At 47.5% G+C, this 27,816-nt stretch overlaps 1 protein-coding gene across 3 annotated transcripts in view; it reads left to right on the top strand.

Annotated features, from left to right (window-relative positions):
- Nucleotides 1–14,052: 14,052 nt before the first annotated feature.
- NAPB (NSF attachment protein beta) overlaps nt 14,053–27,816 on the top strand; it is a 39,744-nt gene continuing 25,980 nt past the window's right edge. The window contains exon 1 of one of the 3 annotated variants that reach the window (XM_019927562.3): nt 14,053–14,231. In XM_019927562.3, the coding sequence (XP_019783121.1) occupies nt 14,134–14,231 (98 nt within the window). In that variant the 5' untranslated portion in view covers nt 14,053–14,133. Of the gene's footprint in view, nt 14,232–23,213; nt 23,361–27,816 lie in introns of those variants that run through there. The other 2 variants (XM_019927560.3, XM_019927559.3) reach the window with 2 other exon arrangements.

Below are 27,816 nucleotides of genomic sequence, written 5' to 3'. Positions count from 1 at the left end.
TCTTGGTGTGACCCCAGCGGAGCTTTGTGAGGTAACCCCAGCCTCTCTGTGAGGGAAGAATGAGCTGTGAGCCTTATTCAGAGATTAATCCTGCAGATCCCTGAAGGTTAGGTGTTGCCCATATAGGGAAGGGAAATGTCCTCTCCCCTCTTTGGGTCTCTGGCTGAGCCTAAGACTTAAACTGACAGAAGGCAGATGAACAGGAGACAAGTATACAAACTTGACTGGCTTTGACATGTACGTGGGAGACTTCACAAGAGAATGAAGACCCAGAGAAGTGACCAGAACAGGGAGCTTTCATACTTTGTAGACAGGGACACAATAAATCTGTGGAGTTGCCGAGACAAAGGGGTTGGGCTCGGGGTGCCCAGTGGTGAAGGGGTAACAAGTTAGTTTAAGCAGCCTCCTTGGCCCTGCCTTCCCGTCTCTGGTTACCAGGACATCCTCCATCTTCCTGTGCAGAGAGGGGACCTTTCACTTGGGACATTTATCTCCTGCTTCAGGGAGGAGGGGCCAGTGGGAGGTCAGAGTGACCTTCCTGCTTCTGCCACTTTTTCAGACTCCTCCAGCTTAAGACGGTCCATAAGCCAAGGTGCCATATTTGGGGGTAGCATGTCCTGAACCCCATCACCTGCACCCAGAAGCCTGTAAGAGCTCCCTATTTTTAAGACACTCATTAAGGTGGGATCCTGAATGGGGTTCTGCTCCAGAAAAAGAACATTAGTGGGACAATTGATGAAACGTGGATAAAGTCTGTAGATTAATAGCATAATAAGAGAAAATGGGACTCTGGTGATTTCCATGGAATGAGAGGAAAATATAAACCCTGGCTATGTCTGTAGAATAAAACTAAAAGAAGCCTTGTCGTGTCACTCCCGGAGTCCTTGGGCTCGTGGCAGTGTCACTCCAATCCGTGCCTCCCTCTTCACATGGCTTCCCCTGCCTCCCTTGGTCTCAAATCTGTCTCATCTTTCTCCTATAAGAACATCAGTCTTGGGACTTCCCTGGTGGCACAGTGGTTAAGAATCCACCTGCCAATGCAGGGGACACAGGTTCGAGCCTTGGTCCGGGAAGATCCCACCTGCCACGGAGCAAACAAGCCTGCGTGCCACAACTACGGAGCCTGCGCTCTAGAGCCCGTGAGCCACAACGACTGAGCCTGCCTGCCACAACTACTGAAGCCCACGCACCTGGAGCCTGTGCTCCGCAATGAGAGAAGCCACTGCAATGAGAAGCTCACGCACCGCAACGAAGGGTAGCCCCCGCTCGCCACAACTAGAGAAAGCCCACGCAGCAATGAAGACCCAATGCAGCCATAAATAAATAAATAAATTTTATATATATTAAAAAAAGAACATCAGTCTTATATAATCTCATCTTAACATCCTTCACTTCATTAGATCTGTAAAGACTCTGTATCCAAGTCAGTTCCCGTTCACAGGTATTAGGGGTCAGGACATGGCCATATATTTGGGGGGTAACACACTTCTACCCACTGAAGCGCCCATGGTATAAGAAGAAAATTGAGAGCACAGGGTCATGTGTATTCGTTTCTGTGCCTACTATAACACAGCGCCACCAACTTGATGCCTTAAAATTATTGGGCTTCCCTGGTGGCGCAGTGGTTGGGGGTCCGCCTGCTGATGCAGGGGATGCGGGTTCGTGCCCCGGTCCGGGAGGATCCCACGTGCCGCAGAACGGCTAGGCCCGTGAGCCATGGCCGCTGGCCTGCGCGTCCGGAGCCTGTGCTCCGCAACGGGAGAGGCCGCGGCGGTTAGAGGCCCGCGTACCGCAAAGAAAATAAAAAATAGAAACAACAACAACACCAAAAAAACTATAGAAGTGTATTCTCTTGCAGTTCTGGAGGCCAGAAGTTTGAAGTCATTTTCACTGGACCAGAATCAAGGTGCCGGCGGGGCCTGTCCTCCCCCAGAGGCTTCAGGGGAGAATCTGTTCCCTGGCTCCTCCAGCTTCTGGGGGCTGCCAGCGTCCTTGGCTCGTGGCCTCATCACGCACATCTCTGCCCCTGTGTTCACGTGGCCTCCCTGCTCCTGTCTGCCTCCCTCTTAGTGAGGATAGAGGGGAGATACTCAGAGTCTGACTGGAGAATCCAGGATGTCTGCCCACCTCAAGATCTGGAACTTCATCACTTCTGCAAAGTCCTTCTTTACCATTTAAGATTATGTTCACAGGTTCCTGGGGTTAGGATGTGAATATCTTGTGGAGGGACGTTATTTAGCTTATCACACTATGACTAGGGGAAAATCGGAGGCTGCTTATATCTATGGAACAAGGGGAGGACAGGGGCCCTGGTCACGTCCCAGGAAAGGGAGAAGGGGAATGAACACATCCGAGGAAACAGGAGGAAAGGGGAGGAAATAGGACGCCCCATCAGTTCTATACCTAAGGTAGAAGTAGGAGTCCCAGTCATGCCTGTGGAATGAGGAAAAAGCAGGGCTACGGTTCTCCCCAGGAGTAAGGAGGCAGCAGGGCATGATCACGGACTAAGGGGGAAATGGCATCCTGGTCCCGTCCGTGGAAAGGGAAGAACAGCGGCTGGATGACATCCATGGGGCAAAGATGAATCCGGCAGCAGTGCCGCGTCCATGAATCAGAGGGAAAATACAGAGGACGGATTGTTTCCATAGTTGAGGGGGAGACTGGGGCCTTGGTCATGTCCACGGTAGAAGGGGAAACAGGGGCTTGGTTAAGATCATGGAATAAGGGGAAATAGCTGGAACACGCTGCGGGGGAAGGCAGCAACTTAATGTCCATAAAATAAAGGGAAACCGTGGACCTGTCATGTCCATGAAACACGGTGGGAATAGGGGCCTCTGTCCACAAATTAAGAGAAAAATATTGAGACTGATAAAATCCATAGAAAGGGAGAGTATGAGGCCTGATTGCTTCGTGGAGTCATGGGACAGTGGAGCCCTTGGTGTCCAGCAGTGAGAAGAAAAGAGAAGACACGGCTATGTCCGGGGAATACGGGGGAACCCACGGCCTGGGCAAGTCCATGAAGTCAGAGGAAGTGGCCGATCACATCCATCAACAGGGCAAACAGGGAACCTGGGCATACCCATGGGGTTAGGAAAAGGAGGGTCTCTGGGCGTTTCTACGGGAAAGGGGAAAAACGGTATAAAGGAAAAACTCAGCTTTCCACCTGTGTAGGAAAAACCCATTTCTCCCCGACTATGTCTTTGTCTCCCATGAACCTCCTTTATTACTCCCACTAAACACACCTTCTGGCACTTCTGGTTCCCAAATAGGTGGGTGTTTTCCCCACAATAAGCAACTCCCTGTGACACTGGCTGGATGTCCTGCAATTCAACTCCATTCCGACACCATCTACCTGGAGACGGCATCAGACTCCACAGGGTAAGGGTTCAGGCCTGCAAGATGCCTCCCGCCCCACACTTCTAGGACAACCGCAAGTCCAGGTCGTCACCTGTGCTTCTGACCGACCGGCTGGAGATCGGAGGTCACCATGACCCCCTCCTCGGGTTTGATTAATTTGCTAGTGAGGCTTACAGAGCTCAGGGAACCATTTACGTAGGTTTACCAGTTTATTATAAAAGGATATGTTAAAGGATACAGACACCATCCAGATGCAAGAGACACGTAGGGCAGGTGTGTGCAGAGGGGCACGGAGCTTCCACGCCCTGCCCGGGCGCCACTCTCCCAGCACCTCCTTGTGTGCACCAACCCCGATAGTGTCTGTATCCCATACTTTCGGGATTTCATGGCAGCTTCATCATGTAGGCATGACCGAACTCCTCAGCCCTTCTCCCTTCTCAAAAGAAAGCAGAGGTAGGGCTAAAAATCCCAAGCTTCCAGTCATGGCCTGATCTTTCTGGTGACCAGCTTCCATCCAGAAACCACCCAGAGTCACATCGTTAGAACAGAAGACACCCCCGTCACCCAGGAAGTTACGGGTTCAAGGAGCCCTGTGCCAGGAACCAGGGGCAGACACCAGTATGTATATTTTCTATTATCCCACAATAGGGAACTTGGTTATGTCCATGAAATAACTAACAGGGCGCTAGAGGCCCTGGCTCCGTATCTGGCCCAATCATGTCCACAGAACAAGGGGAAAATAGAGGACGTATTTATTTCCATGGAATAATAGGAAAATATGCTGCTTGGTTACAGCCAAGGGGTAAGAGGAAAATAGGGAGCCTGACTATTTCCATGGAATAAGGGTACACTTGTTGGGTATGTTCATGAAAAGTGAAAAATGAGAACCCTGTTCTTGTCAATAGAAGAAGGGGAAAATATGGCCTGGTTATAGCATGGAACCATAGCAAATATGGGGCCTGTGTATGTCCATGGAACAAGGGGTGGGAAGGAGGGAACGCAAAGGGGCATGAGGAATCTTTGGGGGGGTAGATTTTTATGGATTTTACAGACGATCTCATGGGAGATTCGTATGTCAAAGCTCATCAAAGTGTGAGTTTAACTATGTGAGTTCATTGTATGTCAATTATACCTCAAAAGAGCAGTTTGGATGGACGGATGAGTGGGTGGGTGGAGAGGTGGATGGAAGGACAGATGGATGGATGAACAGATGGATGGACGGATGCATGGACAAATGCATGAATGAGTAAGTGGACAGGTGGATGGAAGGACAGGTGGATGAATGGACAGATGGATGGATAGTAGGATGGATGGACAGTTGGGTGGATTGGAGGGATGGATGGATGAATGGATGGATGGATGGATGAATGAGTGAGTGGACAGGTGGATGGATAGATGGATGAAGGGTGTGCAGGAATAAGCACAGAGCTCCCTGTGGAACAGACACTCAGACTGGAGTCCCCCTCCTGCCACCACCCCTTTTCCTGACTGGTACCCGGGCCACTGAGTGGAAAAGGGCTGCCCCTGCAGAGCCTTGCGGGGGCAAGGATGAGAAGAGTGAGGTCTGCACCTTGGCCCCTTCCACCTGCCTGGACCCAGGCTACCTTCTCGTCTGCTGCCACGCCACCCAGAGGAAGACAATAGTTGGTTCTTAAGAAAGAGGAAGCATCTTTCCCCAGAGTCCAACAAACCTGACCTCCTGACTCACAGGCTGAACCTGGTAGCAGAGCCATGGCTGCACCAGTCACGGGGGCAAGAGGATGGGATTCATCTCAGGTGAGCCCTTGGCTGGTTGTGTGTGGGTCAGGTAGCAGGGATCCAAGGGGGGCCCCTCTGTGAGCTGCACAACTTCCTGGTTTTGCTGTTGCCAACCAGGCTTGGGATTTCTTTATCAGCTGCTCCCAGGGGCAAATAAGCAGGAAATGAAACTGCCTTAGCACTCAGCAGAAAGGCTCTGCTTGTGAGGCTGGGGTCTGGAGACAGGAGTTTCCTGGCTGTGGCTTTTAACCCACTCCCTGGTCCTACCTTGGTCATTGCTGTGTCCCCCACCCCTGCTGCCCTCGTCCCACGAAGTTCCCATGGCCTGCACAGATCACCCTGGTCAAAACCTCTGCTCGTCATGTTATGCTCTGACTAGACATCTGAAATGGGGTGGCATTGCTCCCCAAAGTGTGGGGGGACCTGGAGGTCATGTAGCAGGTGGGAACCCATGCCCTAGGTGCCCGGCATGCTCCAGGACAGGTAGCCAGGTAGAGCATCCCCTGCCCAGCCAGGCTGGGTCCAGACATCCGGGCTGGTCAGTGGTCAGTCTGGTCTCACTGTGTGTCCTGGGCTGCTGTGAAGGGGGCCGCTGCCTAGCAGGGGCCGAGGTGGGGCAGCCTCGCCACTGTGGCTCGGCCATTGCTTTACCTCCTGAGTCTCTTTCCGGGCCTGTAAAATCGGTGTCATAGGAAGCTGACTGTGAAAGTTAAATGATAAAAGGTACAGAAGTGCCTGGGGCAGGGCTTCAGCTGTTTTAATAAGAAGGAGGAGGTGAGGCAGGTGGACTGGCCCTGGGCTTCCGGCCATTCCCTCCCTCCATCCCTCTGCCACTGCCGGCCTGGGCCTGGGACACGGGACAGTGTCACGCTCTCTTAGGGACCTGCGTCTGCTCCCAAGCCTCTTCTCCTCTATCTGCGGGAACAACTGAGCCCTTGCAAACAGCAGGCTGGCTTCCTCTGGGCTCTTCTCTCCACTGTCTTTCCGTTTTGTTTTGTTTGTGTTTGTGTTTGATAAGCTCCTCCTTTTCCCCTAAATAGTCCTGATCCGGCCTGGCTGCTGACCTGGATGTAACCCAGGCAGGATGCCAATCTATTTGGGGCTCACCCTGCCAGAAACCCTTCAAAGAGAGCCCAGCAAGGAGCAGCCCCGGGATGGAGGGGTGGCTGCCCCGCACGCCCCCGGCGGAGGCTGCAGGGGACACTGCCAGCCGCCAGCGGCAGCCCTGATCCCTGCGCTGTAGCAGAAGGACGTGGCTGACCCTGGCTGGGGAGCCCTGCTGGTCCCGGGGAGCAGGCCAGCAGCAGAAAGCCAGCCGTGACGAGGCGGAGCTCCAGATGGCTTGGAGCTCACACCACCTCCAAAGGCCCAGCGGACGTCTGCTTTTTCCAGACTAGGACGCCTGAGAAACCATGGGACTCAGAAGGTCACAGGGGCTGGCATTCTGTCTCCATGGGACTTCTACGTGGGGACCGAGGGTGGTGGGTTTGTCACACGCCGTTGTCCTTTGTCACGTTGCTTTTCTGCAGACGGTGTCCATAATCCTGCAATGTTGGTTTACCAGTTCCTAACAGGCTACTCCACTTAAACAGCCATCAGGCCCCGTCCTGAAAGCAAAGAAAAGGCACCCAGGCCCTGCAGGCCTCTGGCTGCTTCCCTGCTGTCTTTCTGGTTTTCTGTGAACAAACCACTGTCCTGAGGCAATGAGCAGCAAGAGCTGAAGAGGACCCAGACTTTGCTGCAACCTTCAGTCCTTCAAGTCCTTTGCCCATGTTTTCTATTCGGTTGTTGGTCTTCCATTGATTTGTAGAATTTCTTTACCCTTAATAATAATTATCTGAGGGCAAATGTGCTGCAGATATCTTTTTCTGGGTTGTGGTTTTGTCTTTTCGTTGGAGTCAAAGTTGGTGAAAATAAATCTTTAATCTTAAGGGAGTGAATGTATCGATCTTTTCTCTTACGGTTTGCAGTTTTGATGTCTATCTAGGAAATCAAGGTCATAAAGCTTCTTTCCTGTATTTCCACTTAAAACTTCTTAAAGTTTTAAAGTTTAGCATTTCACATTTACGTCCATAACCATCAAGATTTTTTTTGCATGGTGTGTTAGCTAATGTTTGTTTAAAATTTTTGTGTTCATGTTCCTAAGTGAGACTGGCCTAAAATTGTCCTTTCTCACACTGACCTTTTCTGGTCTGGGTTTCAAGGTTTCACCGTCTTCAGACAATGAGCTGGGGAGTGTGTCTGTCAGGGTCCCGGTAGTAAATAGGATACACTAGCAATAGGAGGGCTTATTTATGGGGTTATCTACAATGCTGCAGGGGCAAGGGAGCCCAGGGCATAGGGCCATCATTTGCTACGGGATGAGGGGAGCCTCAGCTGGCCACCTGGTCAGGGGATGTCCCTTACCTTCTGCCCTCTACCACAGGTTGGGCACATTTTTGGCCAGATACAACAGGAAGTCAGAGGTCAGGGCCCCATTGATGGAGTCCGTACAGGTCAGCACCACAGGACAGACATCTCATAGATGGGTGGTGAGTGGAGCTGGGGGCAATGTGATCTGACACGGGGAGATTTCTCTGTCTTAATTCTCAGGAAGAGTTGCTAGATTTTTACTTTATCCATTTCTTTTAAGGAGTGGGAAAGAGAGATTCCCTGATCTGACTTCATTTCATTGTCTTTACCAGATACCCTCCTAATGTAGTCGATTCTCATCATTCGAGGTCGTTCCGTTCTGTAAAGTCAGCACAAATCCCTAAATTAACAAAGACCGAACCATCGCCATCCCAGGGTAACACAGGTTTGCTTCCCGTGAGTGTCTGGTCACCCATCAGTATGTCACCATCTTGTATATGAAATATATCGTTTTATTTGACATCTCGTTGACTCATTAACAGGGACTCACAGCCAACAGCCCTGTAACTCGTGCCTCAACAAAGCTTATCCAACAGACGCGTTTCCTCTGGAGGGCATGGCCCGCCTTCTCCCCTGAGGACGCTAGATAGCACTTCAGCGCCATGCTCGGGGGCCGGTTTAAATAGCAAAATCGCCAACAGAAAGTACACAATGTGAAAAACGTGGCACTAAATAGACTACGAGAAGGACAGTCATTTACAACATGAGACCAGCATGTGGACTCATCCTCGTTTGCATCGAGCACGCCAATATCTCCTGCTCTGCACACGTCTGCAAATGACCGCAAAAGGGCCCTGGGTGTTGATTTTGGTTACAAGTAAATGTTAGGGAATAGGCACAGTTGCAGGCACAGAATCCGTGGACAACAAACATCACCAGTGTTTCCCGATGTCACCAGTACAGAGGGGCGGAGTGTGAAGAGCGGTCGGCACTACACCCTAGAGAAGCTGAGTCCATGTGACCGCTGCTGGGAAAAGCCTTCTTGCATTTTGGGATGGCCCTGAGCGTTTTGGTAATAGCCAAATGTGACAAAACCCAAATAGGCCACAATGGGGAACGGATATGTTAAATTCAGTGCCGTGAACTATTACCCATGAGCAATCAATTACAAAGACCTGTAGCAACGTAGAAAATGCTTCTTTCCTCAACAAAATACAAATATACACTAATAATTCCTGCATATTTGTAGGTTTAAAAGATAAAGATTTTAAATATTTATTTTATTTTAACTCTTATATTAGAGTATAGTTGAGTAATAACGTCGTGATAGTTTCAGGGGTACAGCAAAGTGACTTAGTTATATATTTTCCCATTTAGGTTGTTACATAATATCGAACAGAGGTCCCTGTGCTATACGGTAGGTCCTTGTTGGTCATCCATTTTAAATACAGCAGTGTAAAAGATAAAGATTTGATAGGAAAACATATTTGTGAAACAGGAAGTCTCAGGTAGGTAGAAATATGGGTGAACATTTTTTTCTTAAAATTTCCTTTATTGTAGCATTAAATGATAATGTGAAAGGAGGGACTTCCCTGGTGGTCCAGTGGTTAAGACTGCACTCCCAACGCAGGGGTCACGGGTTCAATCCCTGGTCAGGGAACTAAGACTCAGTGCAGCCAAATAAATAAATAAATAAATAAATAAATAAATAAATATTAAAATAAACAAATTCCATTTAAAAAATAATGTGAAAGGATATCAGAACAGTCCAGGAAATAAACTAGTTTTTCCCTGTAGCTCAGAACCATAACTTTGAAAAGAAGCCGAGAGAAAAGAGAGGTCTTTGAACATATCATATGAATAAAAATTGTGTCATCTTTGTTTTTATGCCTATTTGCCATATTTAAATGCGTCAAGTTAATTTCGAAACACGTTTTAGAGTTTCATATAGATTAATTAGAAGAATAACATTAACAACAATACTATTTTTTCATGAGTATTTATTTTACCTTAAGATTTTCTATGTTTCCTATAACAGATATTGTGTATTAAATTAATTTTACCTTTTCTAATGCTTTGTTCTAAATTTTATAAAATAATTTCTTAAGGAAATGTTAAATAATATTAACAAAGCTGCCTTTGGGAATATTTCTAGAAATTTTGACATGATGTGAAATGTCTCAAACATACACATACCCAAATGTTGTTTCGAAAAGTAAAAACAATTGTAATAAAAAACACAGATCCAATGATTCCTCTGAAGCTCCCCATTCAATTGCTCTTGCGTTTTGCAAGTCCTTGAGGAAAATGAAAAGAACCACTGGAAATAAAGTAATTAAATTCTGTCCTTAATGCTGCAAAAAGTACAGAAGCCCAACCTCATCAACAAGAATGGAGACTATTCCTTGTCCTGAATTCGTTACTTTGATGCTTTTGGATGAAGGGCCTTCTGGAATGGCTTCCTTTTTCCCTCTTTCTAAAGGGGAGCAGTGGATGGGGCCTGGCTTTGACTGGCTGCCTCTGAGCCACTCATGCTGCAGATGGAAGCGAGGCCGAGATGTCCTTGGAGGAGGCAGCTGAAGATGGGGCAGAGCCTCTCAGGGCTCCAGGGCCCTTGGAGGAAAGGGTGGCTCCCAGCTTGGGGGCTCCTGGTTCCCAGCTTTGTCAGCACAACCAGAGTGGACCAGGGTGGGGACTGGCTCCCTGGAACCTAACTGTGGAGGTTTTAACATGTCTGCAAAGCCTTTGAGACCCTCCCCTTGAACACAGGTGAGTGATTTCCTTCCGGGAAACGTAAGTGATGCCTGGAAACTTTGGAGACTAGGTTAAAGGTGACGGGGCTGCTGCCTGGGTGCCTGCCCCCAGCACCTTTGGTTCTTTGGCCGCCACGTGAGTCCAGAGAGAGCCTGCAAGGGGCCACATGAGTCTTCCCACCCCCGGCACCAGGAGAGTGGGAAGAGTCAACCCCAGCTCCAGCTACACCCTCACTGAGAGACCCTGAGTGAGATGCCAGGCATCCCAGGCAGCGCCTCGACCACGGGGGATGCCAGTGACAAATGGCTGTTGTGGTTTTATACCACGTTGGAAGTGGGAACCACAGCCCTGCGTCTGCAGTGACCCACAGGTGAGAAGCTCGGCTGATGAACTTGCAATGAGCATGGGGGCCGGAACGCACCTACTGGTCCTCAGCGCACACTCTCCCTGTCCAGGCTGGTGTCCTCCCAGAAGCAGACCTCGAGACAAGGATTCTAGTGAGAGCAGTTTGTGGGGAGGTGACACCACTAGGCAGCGCCAGTAGGGGTGTGGGGACAGGGCGGGGAAGGAAGCCAATGCAGGGCACCGAACAAGCTACCTTCTCCTTTTGGCAACGGGGGCTCATTCCCACTGAGCACCTCGGGGGAGAGTGTAGAACATTCCTCACATAAATACCGACCAGAGGGGTATTTATCCTCCAACTTCTAACAGTCATTGATTGAGGGCTGCTCCCAAGAGGCAAAGGGGCATGAATTCCCCTGTTCATGAGGTTAATTACCTCCCCCTTGCCTCCCGCAGCATCCAATCAGAGCAGGCTGGAAGGCCAGAGAGAACCGTCAGGAGAATTGCAGGTGGTGGCAGTCGGGAGCAGCAGGGACAGGAAGATTAAGTGCTAGTCACCGTCAGAAGTTTCCTACTGACTTTAGAACCAGAGGGTGACACTAGGTGAGCTGTACCTGGCAGCTGCCGCCTGGCCACTGAGCAGTCAGAGGCACCCTGAGGCAGGCCGCAAGGGCGCCCGCTGCCCCCGCAGGTACCGGCTCCACACGGGACCCCCATGCTGCAGCCCCTCTGCGAGCACATGCAGACACCACACCTAGATTCCCACGTGGGTCGCCTCCTGACCCGCCTTTCCTAGAGCTGCAGCTGTCACAGGGCCTGTGTCTATCCTTTGCAGGCCACCTCTCAGGTGGGTGGGTGGACACGACATTCCATCTACTCCTGTGTGTCCGTCACCTGACCTGCTCACAGGCATAGGCCTGCAGCTTTTGCCTGGTTCCGTCTCGTTCGGGGTGAGGCTCCTCTTTCCCAGCTCCATCTTCTCAGAAGCTCTGAAGCCGTCTTCCTCTTTTCTTCAAAGTGTCCGGAGCTGCTAAAACGCAAGGTATGCACAGGCCAGTGCTGTCCACTAGAACTCTGTACAGTGATAAAACGGCAGCCACTAGCTACATGTGGCTGCCCAGCGGTTGAAACGCGGCGTGACTGAGGGGTGAAATTTACATTTCATTTCATATTATCTGATCTAAATTTAAGTGGCCACCATCCTGGCTGGCACAGGTGTGGGCCACGGCTCCTTCGGATCTACTCCAGGGCCTCGCCCCCTCCCTGGTCCACTACAGCTCCTCCCTCCTGCTTTGAGGATCCCTCCTCCATCCCTCTGGTCAGTGCTTATTCTGAGAGGTCTGTCCCTCTGCCCTGCTACCTCCCCTCACCCAGCCACCAGGAGAAGAAAACACGCACTTGACACAACAATGAAGGTTTGACGTTTTTTCCCACAGGGGTGTGGTCTGGCGGGGAAGGCTGGGAGTGCCCGTGAGAGAGAAGAGACTGAGCGAAATACCCAGAAACATCAAAACTGTCCAGATGTCCCCCTGCCACCCATCACTGCAAGTTCTGGTTTAGAGAAGGCAGTCCATCCTGCCTCCTTCTCCGCTGACTACAGATTTGAGAATCTAGAATTGCATGCTTCAGAATAGTGGTGTTCTTCCTTAAACGCACACTTCCTAGACTCCAGCTCCATGAAATGCCAAAACAAAGAGCGAGGAGCTCAGGGATCAGTATTTCTTGAACATCCTTTGGGAACTGCTTTAATCAACACACTCACGCTGCACTTGGAGTTTTCGAGTTGGACCCTCCACCAAATCCCCACAGACTGCTCTGCTCCTCGCCTGCTCGTGTCCACTTTTCGCAGTTTTTCTCTTTACTCCTGCATTTACTTCCTCTAGTTTCCTGCTTCCTTCTTCACCAATACTGCTCCAGATTAGCTTTTTGAAATTAGAATAACGCATGTAGTAAAAGTTAATAAACTCTGCCTGAGGATCTGAGGCTTCCTTCCGTCTCTAGAGTGGCTGCACTGTAGGGACTCTGTGACATACGCTTTAGTGACCTTTCTTTTTAGGAGTTTCGCCCTTCTTACCTTGCTCTCTCAGTTCAGGCTTCATTTGCTTAGATGTATTTTGTGTGCCAGTGCCCACAGTGTATTTATTAATAGTTTGAAACTGTCACAAGTTCTCATTTCGCAGCGATTTTCATATTTGCTTCACCACCTCTGCTTTAGCATTACCAAATGTAAATGGCCTAGACTTTGCATTAAAAAATAACTCCCCCTGTCCTTCCAGGACAGGCCTGGAAATCGTTGGCACAGGGTAGCGTCTATCTACGGATACTTCTCCTAGGAGATTATAAGTTCCTGGCAGGCAGAACTGTGTCCCAGGAGACCCACTCCACACTATGGCCAGCATTATGTAAAGAATAAGAGAGCTCAATGGCTCACATCCATTGAAAAGAATTCAGTCAGTAAAAACAGAGGACTATGCACATATCCCATATATGCAAGTCTTCTTTAACCAAGGAGGAGGACCGACAGAAAGTTACAATATGCAGAGACTGAAAAACAACTCTGAATTTTTTAAAAAATAAATTTATTTATTTATTTTTGGCTGCGTTGGGTCTTCTTTGCGCCGCGCGGGCTTTCTCTAGTTGCGGCTAGTGGGGGCTACTCTTCCTTGTGGTGCACGGGCTTCTTATTGCGGTGGCTTCTCTTGTTGCGGAGCATGGGCTCTAGGCGCGGGGGCTCCAGTAGTTGTGGCTCGCGGGCTCGAGAGCACAGGCTCAGTAGTTGTGGTCCACAGGTTTAGATGCTCCACAGCATGTGGGATCTTCCCAGACCAGGGCTTGAACCCGTGTCCCCTGCATTGGTTGGCAGATTCTTAACCACTGCGCCACCAGGGAAGCCCCAACTCTGAATTTATATTGGGGCAACGGTTTCCCTCTTAAATGCCTTGCTCTGAAGATAAACGGGGTTCCTCCTCCTGCTGGAGCTGGAGGGTGGGTGGGCGGGGCATCGCAAGGTTATTGCAGCTGCGTCCCTGGCCGCCTTACACGCTCGCGGAATTCGCGTGCAGTAAAGCTTTCCAGCCTGCCACCCGCCGTGTCCTCATCCACCCCGTTGTCCCCGCGTCCCCGTCCATCCCCCGGCCACGGTCGTGCTGGGCAGACTCCTGATCCAACGTGATGCTTGAGTTTGAGGCGGTCTTCTCTGGAAGACACGGGCTCCTTTCCGTTCCCCACATCCTTAAAAGATTAACGTTCCCCTTCGCAGAGGGCCCTACAGAGGGTCAGGACCCCCGCCTCGAGGCCCCCGACGCCCGCGGACTCTGCGGCCTTCTGGGTATGGTAGTGGACGCCTCGCTCGCTCCCGCCGCACAGTGCGGCCTGGACTACAACTCCCGACAGGTTGCACGCTGCGCCTCCGCGCCCCGCAGCTGCTAGAGGACGGTCCGGGCGCGGCCTGGACTGCAACTCCCGACAGGCTGCGCGGCCCGCTGCTGCGAGAGGCGCGGGAGGCGCGGGAGGCGCGGGAGGCGCGTCCGACTCGTAGAGGAGGTTGTGGCGGCGGTCTCGGCTGGCGACATGGACAACGCGGGGAAGGAGCGAGAGGCGGTGCAACTGATGGCGGAGGCCGAGAAGCGAGTCAAGGCCTCCCACTCCTTCCTCCGAGGGCTCTTTGGGTGAGCGCCGGACCGCGCGTGCCCTGATCGGGGGTCTCCGTCCCTGGCCGGCGGCCCCCCCCACTTTCCTTGGGGGCCCCCAGAACGCCCCAGGGGCCCTCAACCCTCACACGCCCTCCAGAGATTCCCCTAGGGCCCCTTGGCGCCCCCTGAAATCCCCAGAACGCCCCTGGCCCCCCCCACGCTCCAGGGACCTCCTAGGACCCCCGGAGTCCCCCACCTGCCCTCCAGGGATACCCTGGAACCCATGTAGCCCTCCCAACGCACCCCCTGGAACCCCACGGCGCTCCAGGGGCCCCCATGCGCCCTCCAGGGATTCCCTATGACCCCCGGAGGGCCCCCCCCCCAGCGCGGGTGCGGTGTCCCACGGGCCGCGCGGGTGTGCGTGACCCTCGCCGCGGCGGCCACACCGGTTTGTTATTTCGCCACGAGTGAACCCACGCAGCTCGGGAGACCCGTGTGGGCGTGAGGCGCCGGGTGCCGGACCCCCAGCCCCAGCGCCTGGCCCGCGGTCTTTTGGGGGCGTCAGGCTGGCGGTGGGGCCGCGGCAGCCGCATTCCACCACCCGGTGCCCGTGCGCCTTGCGCCAAGTACAGGTTTAATAAATATCCGTGGGAGGAATGAGTACGTTTTCTCAAACTGGTGTCTTTCCTTCACTGGAGATTGATGTGATATCCAGGGCCTCCTGTTGGATTAGGGATAACGCAACTCCTCTAAGTCTGCGTCATTTGGGAATCCCGTTCATTTCCTATAATTCTTCTGTGCTCTCCTAGGGAAGGTCTTAAATTCGGATTTCCCAAGAAGCAGAGCCTGCATTGACAGTCCTTGGAAGAATTCTGGGCGGTTGAATATGTGAATGATTCAGCTGTTTAGGATGAGAGAGGCAGAAAGTTCGTGGTGGTTTACTCTTTTTCCTTTTGGAAGTGAAAGGTCCTCGGCCAACACCCAGAGCATGTTTTTATTCTGAGAAGGACCGGGGGTCCGTATTTAACTGTTGCATGATTAGATGCAGTTTTATTTCTGTACAAAATCGGTTTGGAATCTGCTAGTCTTGGCACCTTCGTTCTTTTGGTAATACTTTACCGTTGTTGATAATCTCCAGGAAATGCTCATATGCAGGTTTCATGCAGTGCACGTAGTGCAGGGTGCAAAGATGCAGAAAGGTAAGGGTTCCTGTCCTCAAAAATCTCTCGGGGCATTTATCCCAGCTGGTTTCTAAATTTCTCATGTGATGTGTGGTCTGCATTGTAGCAGTGAATTATAAATTTGTTCCCCTTTGAAAGTTATGGCAAGACATAAGGAGCGCTGCCTAATACTCGATGCTAACACCAAACAATAGCTCCTTTCTCTGGTTGTTCACAAAACAATTACAGTTTATTTATGTAAAATTTAATGTCATAGCACCTCACACTGGGAGGTGATCGTAAAGGCCCAGCATTTCAAGTCCAGATGTGCTTCCCTGGAAGGGAATCTGTAATCGGCAGAGGAAAAAAGCCGGAGAGCACTTGATGCTTCTCAGGGGCGTGCTCCTTTCTGTGAAGAGGTGTTGCGTTATTGTTTTCGTGAAAGTATGCCAGATCTTGAATCAGTAATCCTTAAGGGATTTTAAAAAGGCCTCTTGTCTTTTTTCTCCTTGGCCTTTGATCACCTGTTTCATTGGCAGGCTGTGTAGGAAGACTTCATCCTCACCATTCACACTCAGTTTGCTTGAAAGTCATTGCATCCTAGGTCTGACCTGGATCCAGCAGGTCAGTTTATTATCCTCGCTTTGGGACCTCGGGCAAGTTCCTTAGCCCCTCTGTGCCTCAGTTTCCTGGGCTATGAAATGAGGGTAAGAAAGGTATATCTCATAGTGAGTGAGGGTTTTGTGAGTATATGCTTGTAAAACATTTAGTCATTGAAGATGGGGATTATGAAATATTAATTAGTATCTTCATCAAAATTTTCAGGCCCAGTTATTTATCAAGGAAGCAGCCAGACAGATCAAGTGACTTTGCCAGGATTTCGGAGCCAGAGACCTTTTGGACTGTATCATTGGTCTTTTAATGAAATAAAGTATTTGAAAGAGCTTTGCACCATGTAAGGGTTGTTTATACTATGGAAGACTGTGTTTTTAGTAATACTTGGCTCCAGAAAAACTTGGGGAAGAGGGTACTCAGAGTTCTGTGAGGTTTAATAGCATTACATAATTCTTTGAAGCCGAAAACCAGGCCTAGTTTCTCTCTCAGTGACAGTGGGAAGACAGATTCTGTATCAGTTTCAGTTGTTCAGAATCTGATGTTACATCTAGCATCACTTGCCCCTGTCATCACCCTTATAAGCTGGGATATATGTTCCTCCACCCTACCCCCACTCCCTTAGCCTGAGAATTTTCCCATCTACTTGTTTTCCTTTATTTAAACCACAGTGTAATCTATCTTCATGTCAGGCTCCTTAATTAACAAAACATACCTGCATGAGTATCACCAGTATCACCGAGCCCATCTGTTTAAGAGCTAACAGTGCTTTAAAGGGGGCACGTGATGCTGTTTGGGGCTGGGGCAGCCATCACAAGGTGCTCAGTGTACTTCACTGCAGATGTTTCACACAACGGACTCATTAACCCAGCTGCAGGTTAAAACCTGTTAGAAGTTGGTCCCCTTCACTCAGTGCTGATCCACCACCCACGCTAGTTTTGTGGCAATACTGTATTCTCACTACTGTTCTGTAGCTCTTCCTTTTTTGTTGCTTTCAGTAAAATTAGATGAAAATATGCATTGTGTATTCCCGAGAAAAAGTCAGTCATGCGTTCTTCTGTGTGTAAGGCACAAGTCTAGGCTTGTCTGCAAGATGTCAGTGTTCCTTCCCCGCGTCCCCCTGCAGGAAAGGAGCTGCTGAGGGATGCAGCCATCACAAGAAGCCACTGTCGTGGTGGTCTGTCTTTCTGTTTGGCTGCCAGTTAAACAGTGATGTGTTTTTGTAGTTGTGGAATGAAATTAAAACTTACTCTTTGCTGACCGAGCTTAGTATAGCAAAATTACCACCGAAAGAGTTGTGTTTCGGTTTCATTTGTTTCCAGAGATGAGCTATTGAACTTTGTAGTTAATTTCAAATTTTAATTTAGCATCTTAACTACTGGTATGATGGTTAGCTGACCTGGGTCTGACAGCAAGATAGCTTTGCATCTCTCTTGTTATAGGAGACCACACTGGGTACACTGCCCAGCGCACATGGAGAAAGTGGCTTAAGACAGACCGTGGGAAGATGTTCTGGATGGTTAATGCTTCCTTCTCGTGCTCTTGAACGTTCCCCAGTCTCGAAGCTTATAAGGAGCTGTAAATCTGGCAGTGTTGAAGTAAATTTATTGAAAGGCCCTGTAGGGTTATCTTGAAATAACTATAAGTTTATAATTTCTTAGCTAGTTGTAAAAATTGGGAATATTTCTTAAGCATTATAGGCCATTATCAGTATTCTTCACTTAGCTTTATTTTGTCAAAGATTGTGTTTAAATTTTGCCAAAATATGGTGGGGGCATGTGAAAGCATTTATAAAGTATTTAGGTCTGCCTCAGTTGCAGTAGATATTCAAATGCAGATTAAACTTTTAAAAAAAGCATTAAGCTCAGATTTACTCAGAGACAGGTAGTATAGTATAAGAAATATATATGTATATTTACTCTTTATTTTCTATGTAATAAGAAATAGAGGACTTCCCTGGTGGCACAGTGGTGAAGAATCCGCCTGCCAATGCAGGGGACACGGGTTCGAGCCCTGGTCCGGGAAGATCCCACATGCTGCTGAGCAACTAAGCCCATGTGCCACAACTACTGAGCCTATGCTGTGCTCTAGGGCCCTCAAGCCACAACTACTGAGCCCGCACGCCACAGCTACTGAAGCCCACGCACCTAGAGCCCATGCTCTGCAACAAGAGAAACCACCACAATGAGAAGCCCACACATGCAACGAAGAGTAGCCCCCGCTCGCCGCAATTAGAGAAAGCCTGCGCGCAGCAACAAAGACCCAACACAGCCCCCAAAAAAGAAAAAATAGAATAACCTATATATTGAATAATTATATATTATATAAGGTATATTATGTATGAAGCATAATAATATATACTATTATATGTAAGAAGACCAAATATAGATTCTAGTTTACTAGCTTGGTGACCCTGGCCAAGTAAATAATATTCGCAGCTTCTGTTTTTTCGGCTTTTGAATGAATGGGCAGAGGGAAAGAATTTACTTGTCAGAGTTGTAAGGATTGAATGAGGTGTCAGAATGCTTATTAAGCTGCACGGAGCTATATTACTGCTACTTATAATCATTTGGTTTCCTAATTTGAGTGTCAATGTCAAGTTACAGTTTGTATATCAAGTGATAAACTCTCACAAGATTGGCCTTTTTCTGTCTGCATTTTTGCAGTGTCCACCATATATTTTCTCATTCTTGTGAGCCCTGCGAGGTGCAGAGTCCTTTACAAGAAGTAGGGAGGACTGTGGTGGCCTGTGGCTCTAGGATGTAAGGTCCTGGGGCGTCTGCCTTAGTTGGTGGCTTTGGCCCAGCACCTCCCGCAGCACGTGGCTATGGCAGGCGCGCGTGGACTATGGTGAATGCGGATACAGATGTTGATTTGTTTTCTTGTACACTTTTGTCTAGCTTCAAGAGCAAAGGTAACAAAGAGCAGGGGAGTTCATGTCACTTTCTTCTGTTTTCTTAAATATGTGTTTGTAATAAATCCATATATGGTAGGGAAATGCAAGGAGTACAGAAGGGTTTCAGTTGAAAAGTAAAATTTTCCCTGAGTCCTCACTCTCCTAAATCTTACTCAGCAGAAGTAACCATTTAACTTTCATTTTGATTCTTTTGATGGTTATTGCCATAAGTCTAAGTAATTTTAGAATACTTCTACTACCAGATAGATTAATTTTAGATAATACTTGTCGACCCTGCCACATAGCTTATGTGGCAGTGCATTTTCTCCTTCACCTCTTGATTTTAGTTAATTCTCAATCTCCAAATATTATCTTTTATATGTAAGTAACATTTAAATTTATAATTCTACTTTAAAAATTTTTCAGATATTTCCCTATTTCTGTGAGTTATAGAGTGGCTGTGAGTATCATGTCCAAACTGGGATATTTTTGAGTTGCCAAGAAAACGGGTATAACCTAGGAGTGTCCCCGCAACCAGGACGGAGGATCATCCTAGTTAAAGGCGACTCTATAATCTGTTTTTATGCTTTCACTTTACATTCATTTGATTAGATGATAAAATGGGTGAAACTTCCGTACCTTAGGAATTTTCAGTTAGCGATGCTTGTGAGTGCGCAGTAAGGAGACTTTGAAAATAGAATCTCAGAGTGTTAATCACGTCTGTATTTGAATAGAGCTTATCGTAAGTAATGGCAATTTAATTAAAATCTAACAAAGTAATAGATCAGTTCGTTCTTGGGTTAAAATATGTTTTTCACCGTAAGGAAGTATCTTCCAATTCGTTTTTTTTTCTTTTTTCATTAGCTTAGGACCGAAAGGGCAGCGTTTATTGTGAGGCGCCATCCAAGGAGTCCAGGACAGCCAACGCTCAGAAAGCCCGAACTCCTCCATACAGTTCAGCACAGCCTTTTTATTTATTTATTTTTTATTTTTTTGCTGTGTTGGGTCTTCGTTTCTGTGCGAGGGCTTTCCCTAGTTGTGGCAAGCGGGGGCCACTCTTCATCGCGGTGCGCGGGCCTCTCACTATCGCGGCCTTTCTTGTTGCGGAGCACAGGCTCCAGACGCGCAGGCTCAGTAGTTGTGGCTCACGGGCCCAGCTGCTCCGCGGCATGTGGGATCCTCCCAGACCAGGGCTCAAACCCGTGTCCCCTGCATTAGCAGGCAGATTCTCAACCTCTGTGCCACCAGGGAAGACCCCCAATTCGGTTTTAATGGGTGTTTTCATTAGGGATTGAATGAGGGCCTTTTCAATAGCTGTCAGGTAAGCGTGACTTTTTTTCTTAGTTATTCGTATATTAACTAATGGATAGCCTCATATTGAACTCTGCTCGCATCCCTTGAATAACCCCTCTGGATTGCAATGTATTATTTTTACTATGGGATTCTGTTTTTAAATATTTTACTTCAAATTCTTTTATTTACAATTCTTTTGTGTATAGTCTTTCTCAGATTGAAGTATTGATGTCACAGGCACGCATGTCACAGGTACTCTCATAAAAAGAATTTGTAAGTTTTTCTTTTTTCCCATGCTCTGGTCTTTGGATTTTTAAATAGAATCCTCTTACAGTGAAATCATCTTGGGCTTTTTGGTGGGTATTTCTTTGATAACTTTCTCTTTTTTCCCTCTGGAATTTATAATGTTTAAACTTTCTATCTCTGCTGAGGTCAGTTTTGGTAAATTGTATTTTACAAGGAAATTATTCATTTCATCTAAGTTTTAAAATTTATTTGCAGAGTTGTGCAAAGTAGTCTTTTATGACTTTTAAAATGTTATTGCAGCAGTTATTTCCCTCTTTTTACTTCTTACTTATGTGTTAGGGCTTGTCCCCGTTTTGTCTTGATTCTTTTTCTTTAAACAACTGATATTTTGACTTATGAGTTTTACTAGTTTCCTGTTTTCTACCTTATTAATTTCTCTTTCGCCTTTATTACTTTCTTTTGTTTTTTTCCCTTGGCTTTTTTGGGGGGTGAGGGGTGGTATTTAATTCATTATTTCTATTTTATTTATATGGATCCAAATACTCATGGATGAATTTTCCTTTATAACTGTATTACTGTTTTAATTGCATCCCATAGATACTGATATATAGTGTTTTTATTTTAATTTGTTTCATCTTTGACCCAGGAGTTCTTTCAGGGTTTTGTACCAGGTAGAAGGGCCTTTTTTGAATCTTATTAATTTCTAGCTTTATTTCATTATGATCAGAGAACGTACTGAGGTTTTCTTTGCCACCTAATATGTGATTGGTGTTCATTAGTGGTCCATGTGCCCTTAAGAAGAAGTGGGTTTTCTCTTTTCAGAGTGTGTGACTTGCTAGAGATCCCTGAGATCTGGTTACTGATTATGTTGTCTAGGTCTTTCATGTCTATATTTTTTGTCCACTTGACCTGTTTTGGACTAAAAGGTTATATTAATATCTCCTTTTATGAGTGTATTTCTGTCTTCTTGGATCTATTGTAATTTTTTTAATTCTTTTTTTATTGTAAAATACACATAACATTCACCATCTTAAGCATTTTTAAGTGTAGAGTTCAGTAGTATTAAAGTACATTCATATTGTTGTGCACCCACCACCACCATCCCATACCTCTTGTCATCTTGTAAAACTGAAACTCTATACCCATTAATAACTACCCATTCTCTGCTCCCCCAGCCCCTGGAAACCACCGTATACTTTCTTCATGATTTCAGCTATGCTGAGTACTTCATATAAGTGGAATCATACAGTATTTGTGTTTTTGTGATTGGCTTATTTCACCTAGCATGTCCTCAAGATTCATCCATATTGTAGCATATTTCAGAATTTCTTTCCTTTGTAAGAGGCTGAATAATCTATCGTATGTATATACCACATTTTGCTAATCCATTCATTCATTAACGGACACTAGGGTTGCCTCCACATTTTAGCTATTGTGAATAATGCTGCTATGAACATGATTGTACAAATATCTCTTCAAGACCCTGCCTTTCATTCTCTTGGGTATATACCCCAAAATGAAATTGCTGGATTATATGGTAATTCTACTTTTAATTTTTTGAGGAACTGCTATACTGTTTTTCCACAGTAGCTGTACCATTTTACATTCCCACCAACAGTGCACACAGGTTCTAATTTCTGAACATGCTTGCCAGCATTTGTTATTTTCTGTTTGTTTTTTTTTTTTAATAATGGCCATTCTAACAGGTGTGAGATGATATCTCATTGTGGCTTTGATTTGCATTTCCCTAATGATTAGTGATGTTGAGCATCTTTTCATGTGCCTATTGGCCATTCATATATCTTCTTTGGAGAAATGTCTATTCAAGTCCTTTGCACATTTTTGAATTGGTTTGTTTTTTCTGTTATTGTTGAGTTTTAGGAGTTCTCTTTATATTCTGGATATTAATCTCTTATCAGGTATGTGATTTGCAGGTCTTTTCTCCCATTCTGTGTGGTGTCTTTTTACTCTGTGAATAGTGTCTGTGATGCATAAATTTTTTTTAATTTTCATGAAATGCAATTTGTCTATTTTTCTTTTCTAACCTGTGCCTTTAGTGTCATATCCAAGATATCATTGGCAAATCCAGTGTCATGAAGATTTTGCTGTTTTCTTCTAAGATTTTTTTTTTTAAGTATCACGTTTAGGTCCTTGATCCATTTTGAGTTAATTTTTGTATAAGGTGATAGGTAAGGGTCCAACTTTATTCTTTTGCAAGTCAGTATCCGGTTTTCCCAGCACCGTTTGTTGTAAAGACTGTCTTTTCCCTGTTGAATATTTTGGCACCCTTGTCAAAAATCATTTGCCCATATATGCAAAGATTTATTCATGCGTTCTCTATTCTAGTTCGTTGGTCTGTATGTCTTTTTGTATGCCTGTATCACATTGTTTTGATTACTGTAGCTTTGTAGTAAGTTTTGAAATCAGGAAGTATGAGCCCTCCAGTTTTGTTCTTCCTTTTCAAGATTATTTTGGCATTTAGGATTCCTGTAATTTCTGCTGTAGAAAGGTGGCTGCCAGGTTTTGGTACATAGATATTCACAATTAATATAATTTCATTTGAATTGTATCTTTAGCATTATGAAGTGAATTTCTTTATTTCATTTGATACTTCTGAGCCCAAATTCTACCTTGTCTGATGCCAGCAATCCCTGCTTTCTTGTTACTTGCATTTGCCTGTTTTAGAGCTGTGTTAGGTAAGGGGATTATATCTGATGCCTGTTGCCATGTGGCCTGTGCTGCCTCGCCCCAGGGAGAGGGCACCTCCCCTCCCCGTTGAGTCCAGGCGCAGTGCCAGGCAAGGTGGCCGGGACTGACTTTGAGGTAGGAAGTGAGAGCAGAAGCTGCAGGGGTCATCTGTGCTTCCGTCATGAGAGGAGTACACCCGATGGGGGCCGCATTCTAGATCAGAGAGAAGACCCACGGAGAAAGAGCCAGCAGAGTCACAACCAGCACAAGGTAGCGTGAGAGAGAGAGGGAGAAGCTTTGGGAAGACTTGGGGATATTTCTTGTTGCAACAAATCTAGCAAACGCAGGTTGACATATTTGGCAAACTCCCGACCAGCTCTTTACCTTGAGGCTTTCAGAATAGCTTTATTTTAGTTGTGTCTGTCACATTGAGCACAGAGTTGGTCTTTGTTTGTTTAGATTTGTGAGCAAATCTAAACATCTTCAGCACATTTACATTATTGGTATGACTAGCATATGGTTGATTTTTAATTCTGTCATTTTGTTATATTTGTTATGTACAGCTGACCCTTGAACAACATGGGTTGGAACTGCGTGGGTCCACTTACGCGCAGGTTTTTTTCAGTAGTAGGTACTGCGGTGCTGCCTGATCTGTGGAACGCGAGGGTGCGGGCGGGGGACTGCGTGTTTGGAGGGCTGGCTGCACCAGGGTCAGCGCACCAACACCCCGCACTGTTCCAGGGTCAACCGTATTGTGTTTTATTTGCAGTTTTTCTTCATGTGATCTCTTTTCTTTGCTTTTTATTTAGGAAATTTCATAATTTTATTTTACTGGCTACCTTTATGCCATGAATCTTTTTTAATACCCTTCGCTCGGTTTTCTTACTTAGGATCTAGTATTTTGTCTGCCCTGGGAAAAATCCATTACCTACCTATGTGCCACTCAGAGAGGGTGTTCTACTTGCCCCTCTATCCAGGGTGTGTGTGTATCGGAGAGGTTCAGTTATTCTTGCTCCGCTTACAGTGGGGTTATGTCCTGATAAACCCCTCGTAAGTTGAAAATGTATTTCATACCCGTAACCTACCGAACATGATAGCTTAGCCTGGCCTTCCTTAAACATGCTCAGAACACTTCCATTAGCCTACAGTTGGGCAAAACAATCTCGCACAAAGCCTATTTTATAATAGTGTTGAATGTCTCTTGCTGTTCGTTGAATAGGTACTGCAAGTGAAAAGCAGAGCGGGCATCTGGGTCCAGAATGGTTGTGAGTGTGTCGGTGATCACATGGCTGACTGCGAGCGCAGCTGGTGTCCCTGCCAGACCCATCACAAGAGAGGGTCTGCTGCGTATCCCTAACTTGGGGAAGGATCAAAATGGGAAGCCTGGTTCCTCCTGAGCGCTCCGCCTTCTAGCAGTAGTTAGTGCGGCTTCTTTGAGGACTAGGGTCATGGGGGTGGGCTGGGACTTGCTGCCACTCCAGTTCTGCCTCCTCCCGTTTCCTAAGACCCTGAGTTTATTTCCACCTCGCTTTCTTTCCCTTCACTGCCAAGCTTCCTCTCCCCCTCCCTCCCGCAGAAGCACGTCTTCTGGAGTCTGCCGCCTCTAGCCAGGCCACCCTTCCAGCCCCCCAGGTGCTCCAGGTCTCATACCTGCCTCCTTGACCCCACTCTGCGGCCCCTTCTTGCTGGGGTCTTGTCTGTGAGCTGCTGTTGCTGGGACCCTGCCGCACCCCGTCTTGTGTCCAGGCGTCCCCTCCTGATTTCTAGCAGGGGCTGTGTCCCTGTCTCTGCTAGTTCAGGGTCTTTATTTAAATGAAGTCTTGTTGAATTCTGTCCGCTAGTTCTGCCGTGGGTGTATTACGGGTGGTTGTATCTGCTCCTTGTCGATCTGTGTGGTTCTCAAGGATGTGAGGATGCGCTTGTATTTAGGCAGCCATCGTTGTCCTATGGGAATCGCAAGTCTGAAAGATTAAGTTCAGTTTAAAACTTGAATTTTTATAAAGATTGAAATTAAATATAAAAACTTCTCTTGGCAAGTCATGTTATGTGTGTCATTTCTGAGTTTATCCAGTAATTCCTATTTTTGGCTTCCTTGTAATATTTAAGAATCTTGGTTTGTTTTACTAAAAGGTCCAATCTATACATATCTCTCCTCTTCAAGAGAGGTGACTCCCCATGTCAAGTCAAGGCATTGGGACTATTACAAATAAAGTCCAAGTAGCTTTCTTTGCTGCACCTGTTCTTATAACTTTATTTCAGCAAGTTATGCTTAAATGCAGATACTTTTGTCAGACAGTCTTTAAATGTCTCAGATTGTTTCCTGTGTCTGAGAATCTGTGATTATTTTTTCTTACATAAATGGAAATGAAGTGAGATGTTCTCAGAAGATGGAATCCCAGGGTCCAGGGCAAAGCACTGAGGCCACCTGTCAAGTATGAGGCCCCTGCTTGTCTCCTGCCAGCTGCTCTGGGGGCGGTGCTCTGGGGCGTGGAGCTGTGTCTGCTCTTGGGGGGCGGGGAGGGAGGGGAGCAGACAGATGCCTATGTTTGTGGTAGGCAGTCCAACTCCAAGGCCTGCGTGCTTGCACTACTCCTCCTGTTACTGGTTTGTGAAAAAGCAGAGGACTTCAGTCAAGCAGTTACAGGCATTTGGTATAAGAATTCAAGTGAGCACTAAGAAAAGTATCTCCCTGGGGCCTCTGCATTCCACCTGCTGCAGGCGTTCTGCTTCGTCATCAGGTGGAGGAAGCTGGACTGTTTACAGACATATTAAACCCAGAACTAAAATAACCCTGAAAGGGTTAAGTTTATCTAGGAAAACTCCCAAGTTTTAGAATCTGTGGAGATTACAGATATAAAGTATCAGATGAAAGTAAATTGCTTGTTGGAGGGTAAAAAGTAGAATAAATAGTTGTATATGGCTGTGATGTTGTGATATATGAAATATATATATTTGTTCTCCACCCTGGGTTCCTGGCACGGAGCTGGTAAAGGCTTGTAAGACCCTGAGTGGTGAGGGTGAGAGGGGCGTCTTGTTATTCATAATAAGCCCCTTTCAACCCTACCTGGGTTATGCTAATGAGGTGACTCAAGGTGGGTCCTGATGGCTTCAGGATAGGGGCTGGTTGTCAGAGGAAGCAGCCAGTGATTAGAGGGCTGGAACTTTCAGTCCCACCCCCGAGGGGATTGAGTCAGTCACCAGGGTAGTCAGTTCCTCTGCCATGAACCTTGTAAAAACCCTACACGATGGGGCTCAGAGAGCTTCCGGGTTGGAGACACATGGAGGTGCTGCTCCCAGGGAGAGGATGCTCCTGGGGGGAGTGGGGCTCCCCGGGAGAGGGGGGCTCCCGGAGAGAGGGGGGCTCCGGGTGCCCTCCTGACACGCCTGCCCTGTGCCTGTCTCCCGTTTTGCTGTTTCTCAGCTGTGTCCTTGATAAGAAACCAGTGATAGGAATGTGTTTCTCTGAGTTCTGTGAAACCTTCCAGCAAATTATCGAATTTGAGGAGGAGGTTGTGGGAACTACTGATTTGTAGCCGGTCAGTCAGAAGAACGGAGGACCCAGCACTTGCAACGGGCACCTGAAGTGCGGGTGCTCAACCCGCACTTCAGGACATCCCCCTGGTGGCCGCAGGGAACTGGAGAGCTGCTTAGCAGAGAAAACCCACGTTTGGTGTCAGAAGTGTTGTGAATAGAGAAACTGTTTCCTTTAATGATAGAGGTATTTTAAACAGACTTTGAATTTTTCACTTCTTTTCGGGAAGCTTTCTGTATTTGCTTGTTTTGAGGGACACGTGGGAGAACTTGCAAATCTGTGATGTGGGCTGTTTCTTCCATGCAGACGCTGGGTCTTCAGCCTCGTGATCGAGGCCTGTGAGCCAGGCCCTGTGCTGGACCCTGTCCCGGCATCGGCCTGGTGGCTGGAGTGGTGTCACTGGTGAACGAGCAGGAGGAGCCCCTCCTAGCCCTGGGAAACTCAGAGTGATCCCTGTGTTCAGTCTTCCACACGGTTTGACAGCCCTTCAGGGTGTTCTGATGATGAAGCTGAATTCTGTCTCTAGTCCTGCTTTGGCATCATCACAGCTCAGTGATTGTCACGCGGTAGGACACTTCTGCGCCAGGTCTCGAGGGTTAAGAGCAGCGTTCTTTCCGCCTCAGCAGTTGCCCCACTTCTCTGGGGCATATCTCTTGGTGTGTGTCGTTGGTCCCCACGGCTCTTGATTTGGTGTCTCTGGCCCCCACCTGCGCACGTGCTCAGTTGCAGTTTCCCGCTGCTCCCAGATAGCTCTCACTCACCATGAGGAAAATGCAAGACTTTGGATGAGTGGAGGATTAATAGGCTGGTCTGCGTGTAGATGTCATTGGAGCTCTTTGGAATAATGGGCTGTGATTTTTCCCAGGCTGATTTTTTTTCCTCCTAAACATTAAAATGAGAACAGGTGGGGGCCGGGGAAGGTAGTTAAGAGAGGCAGGGGCTTGCAGGCAGGCTCGGGCCCAGCTCTGCTGCTCCTGGGGGCTGGGGGAGGCGTGTGACTCTCACCCCATCTCCTTGGAACCTGGGGTGGGGATGTTAGACACTCTCAGACTTCTCCAGCCCTGAAGTTAAATACTCTTCTTGGCATTCTGACCTCCTCCTGGGTAAGGACTTTGTTTTCTTAGTGATTTCTGGCAGGTCGGTGCCATGTACTGTACTATATCACTTTATAATGTAGACTCCCTCAGTGAAACT

This window comes from Tursiops truncatus, chromosome 15, assembly GCF_011762595.2.
Source record: "Tursiops truncatus isolate mTurTru1 chromosome 15, mTurTru1.mat.Y, whole genome shotgun sequence".
Classification (NCBI taxonomy): Eukaryota; Metazoa; Chordata; class Mammalia; order Artiodactyla; family Delphinidae; genus Tursiops; species Tursiops truncatus.
The sequence above is the reverse complement of the archived record's forward strand: the minus strand, read 5'-3'. Positions and strand labels throughout refer to the sequence as shown.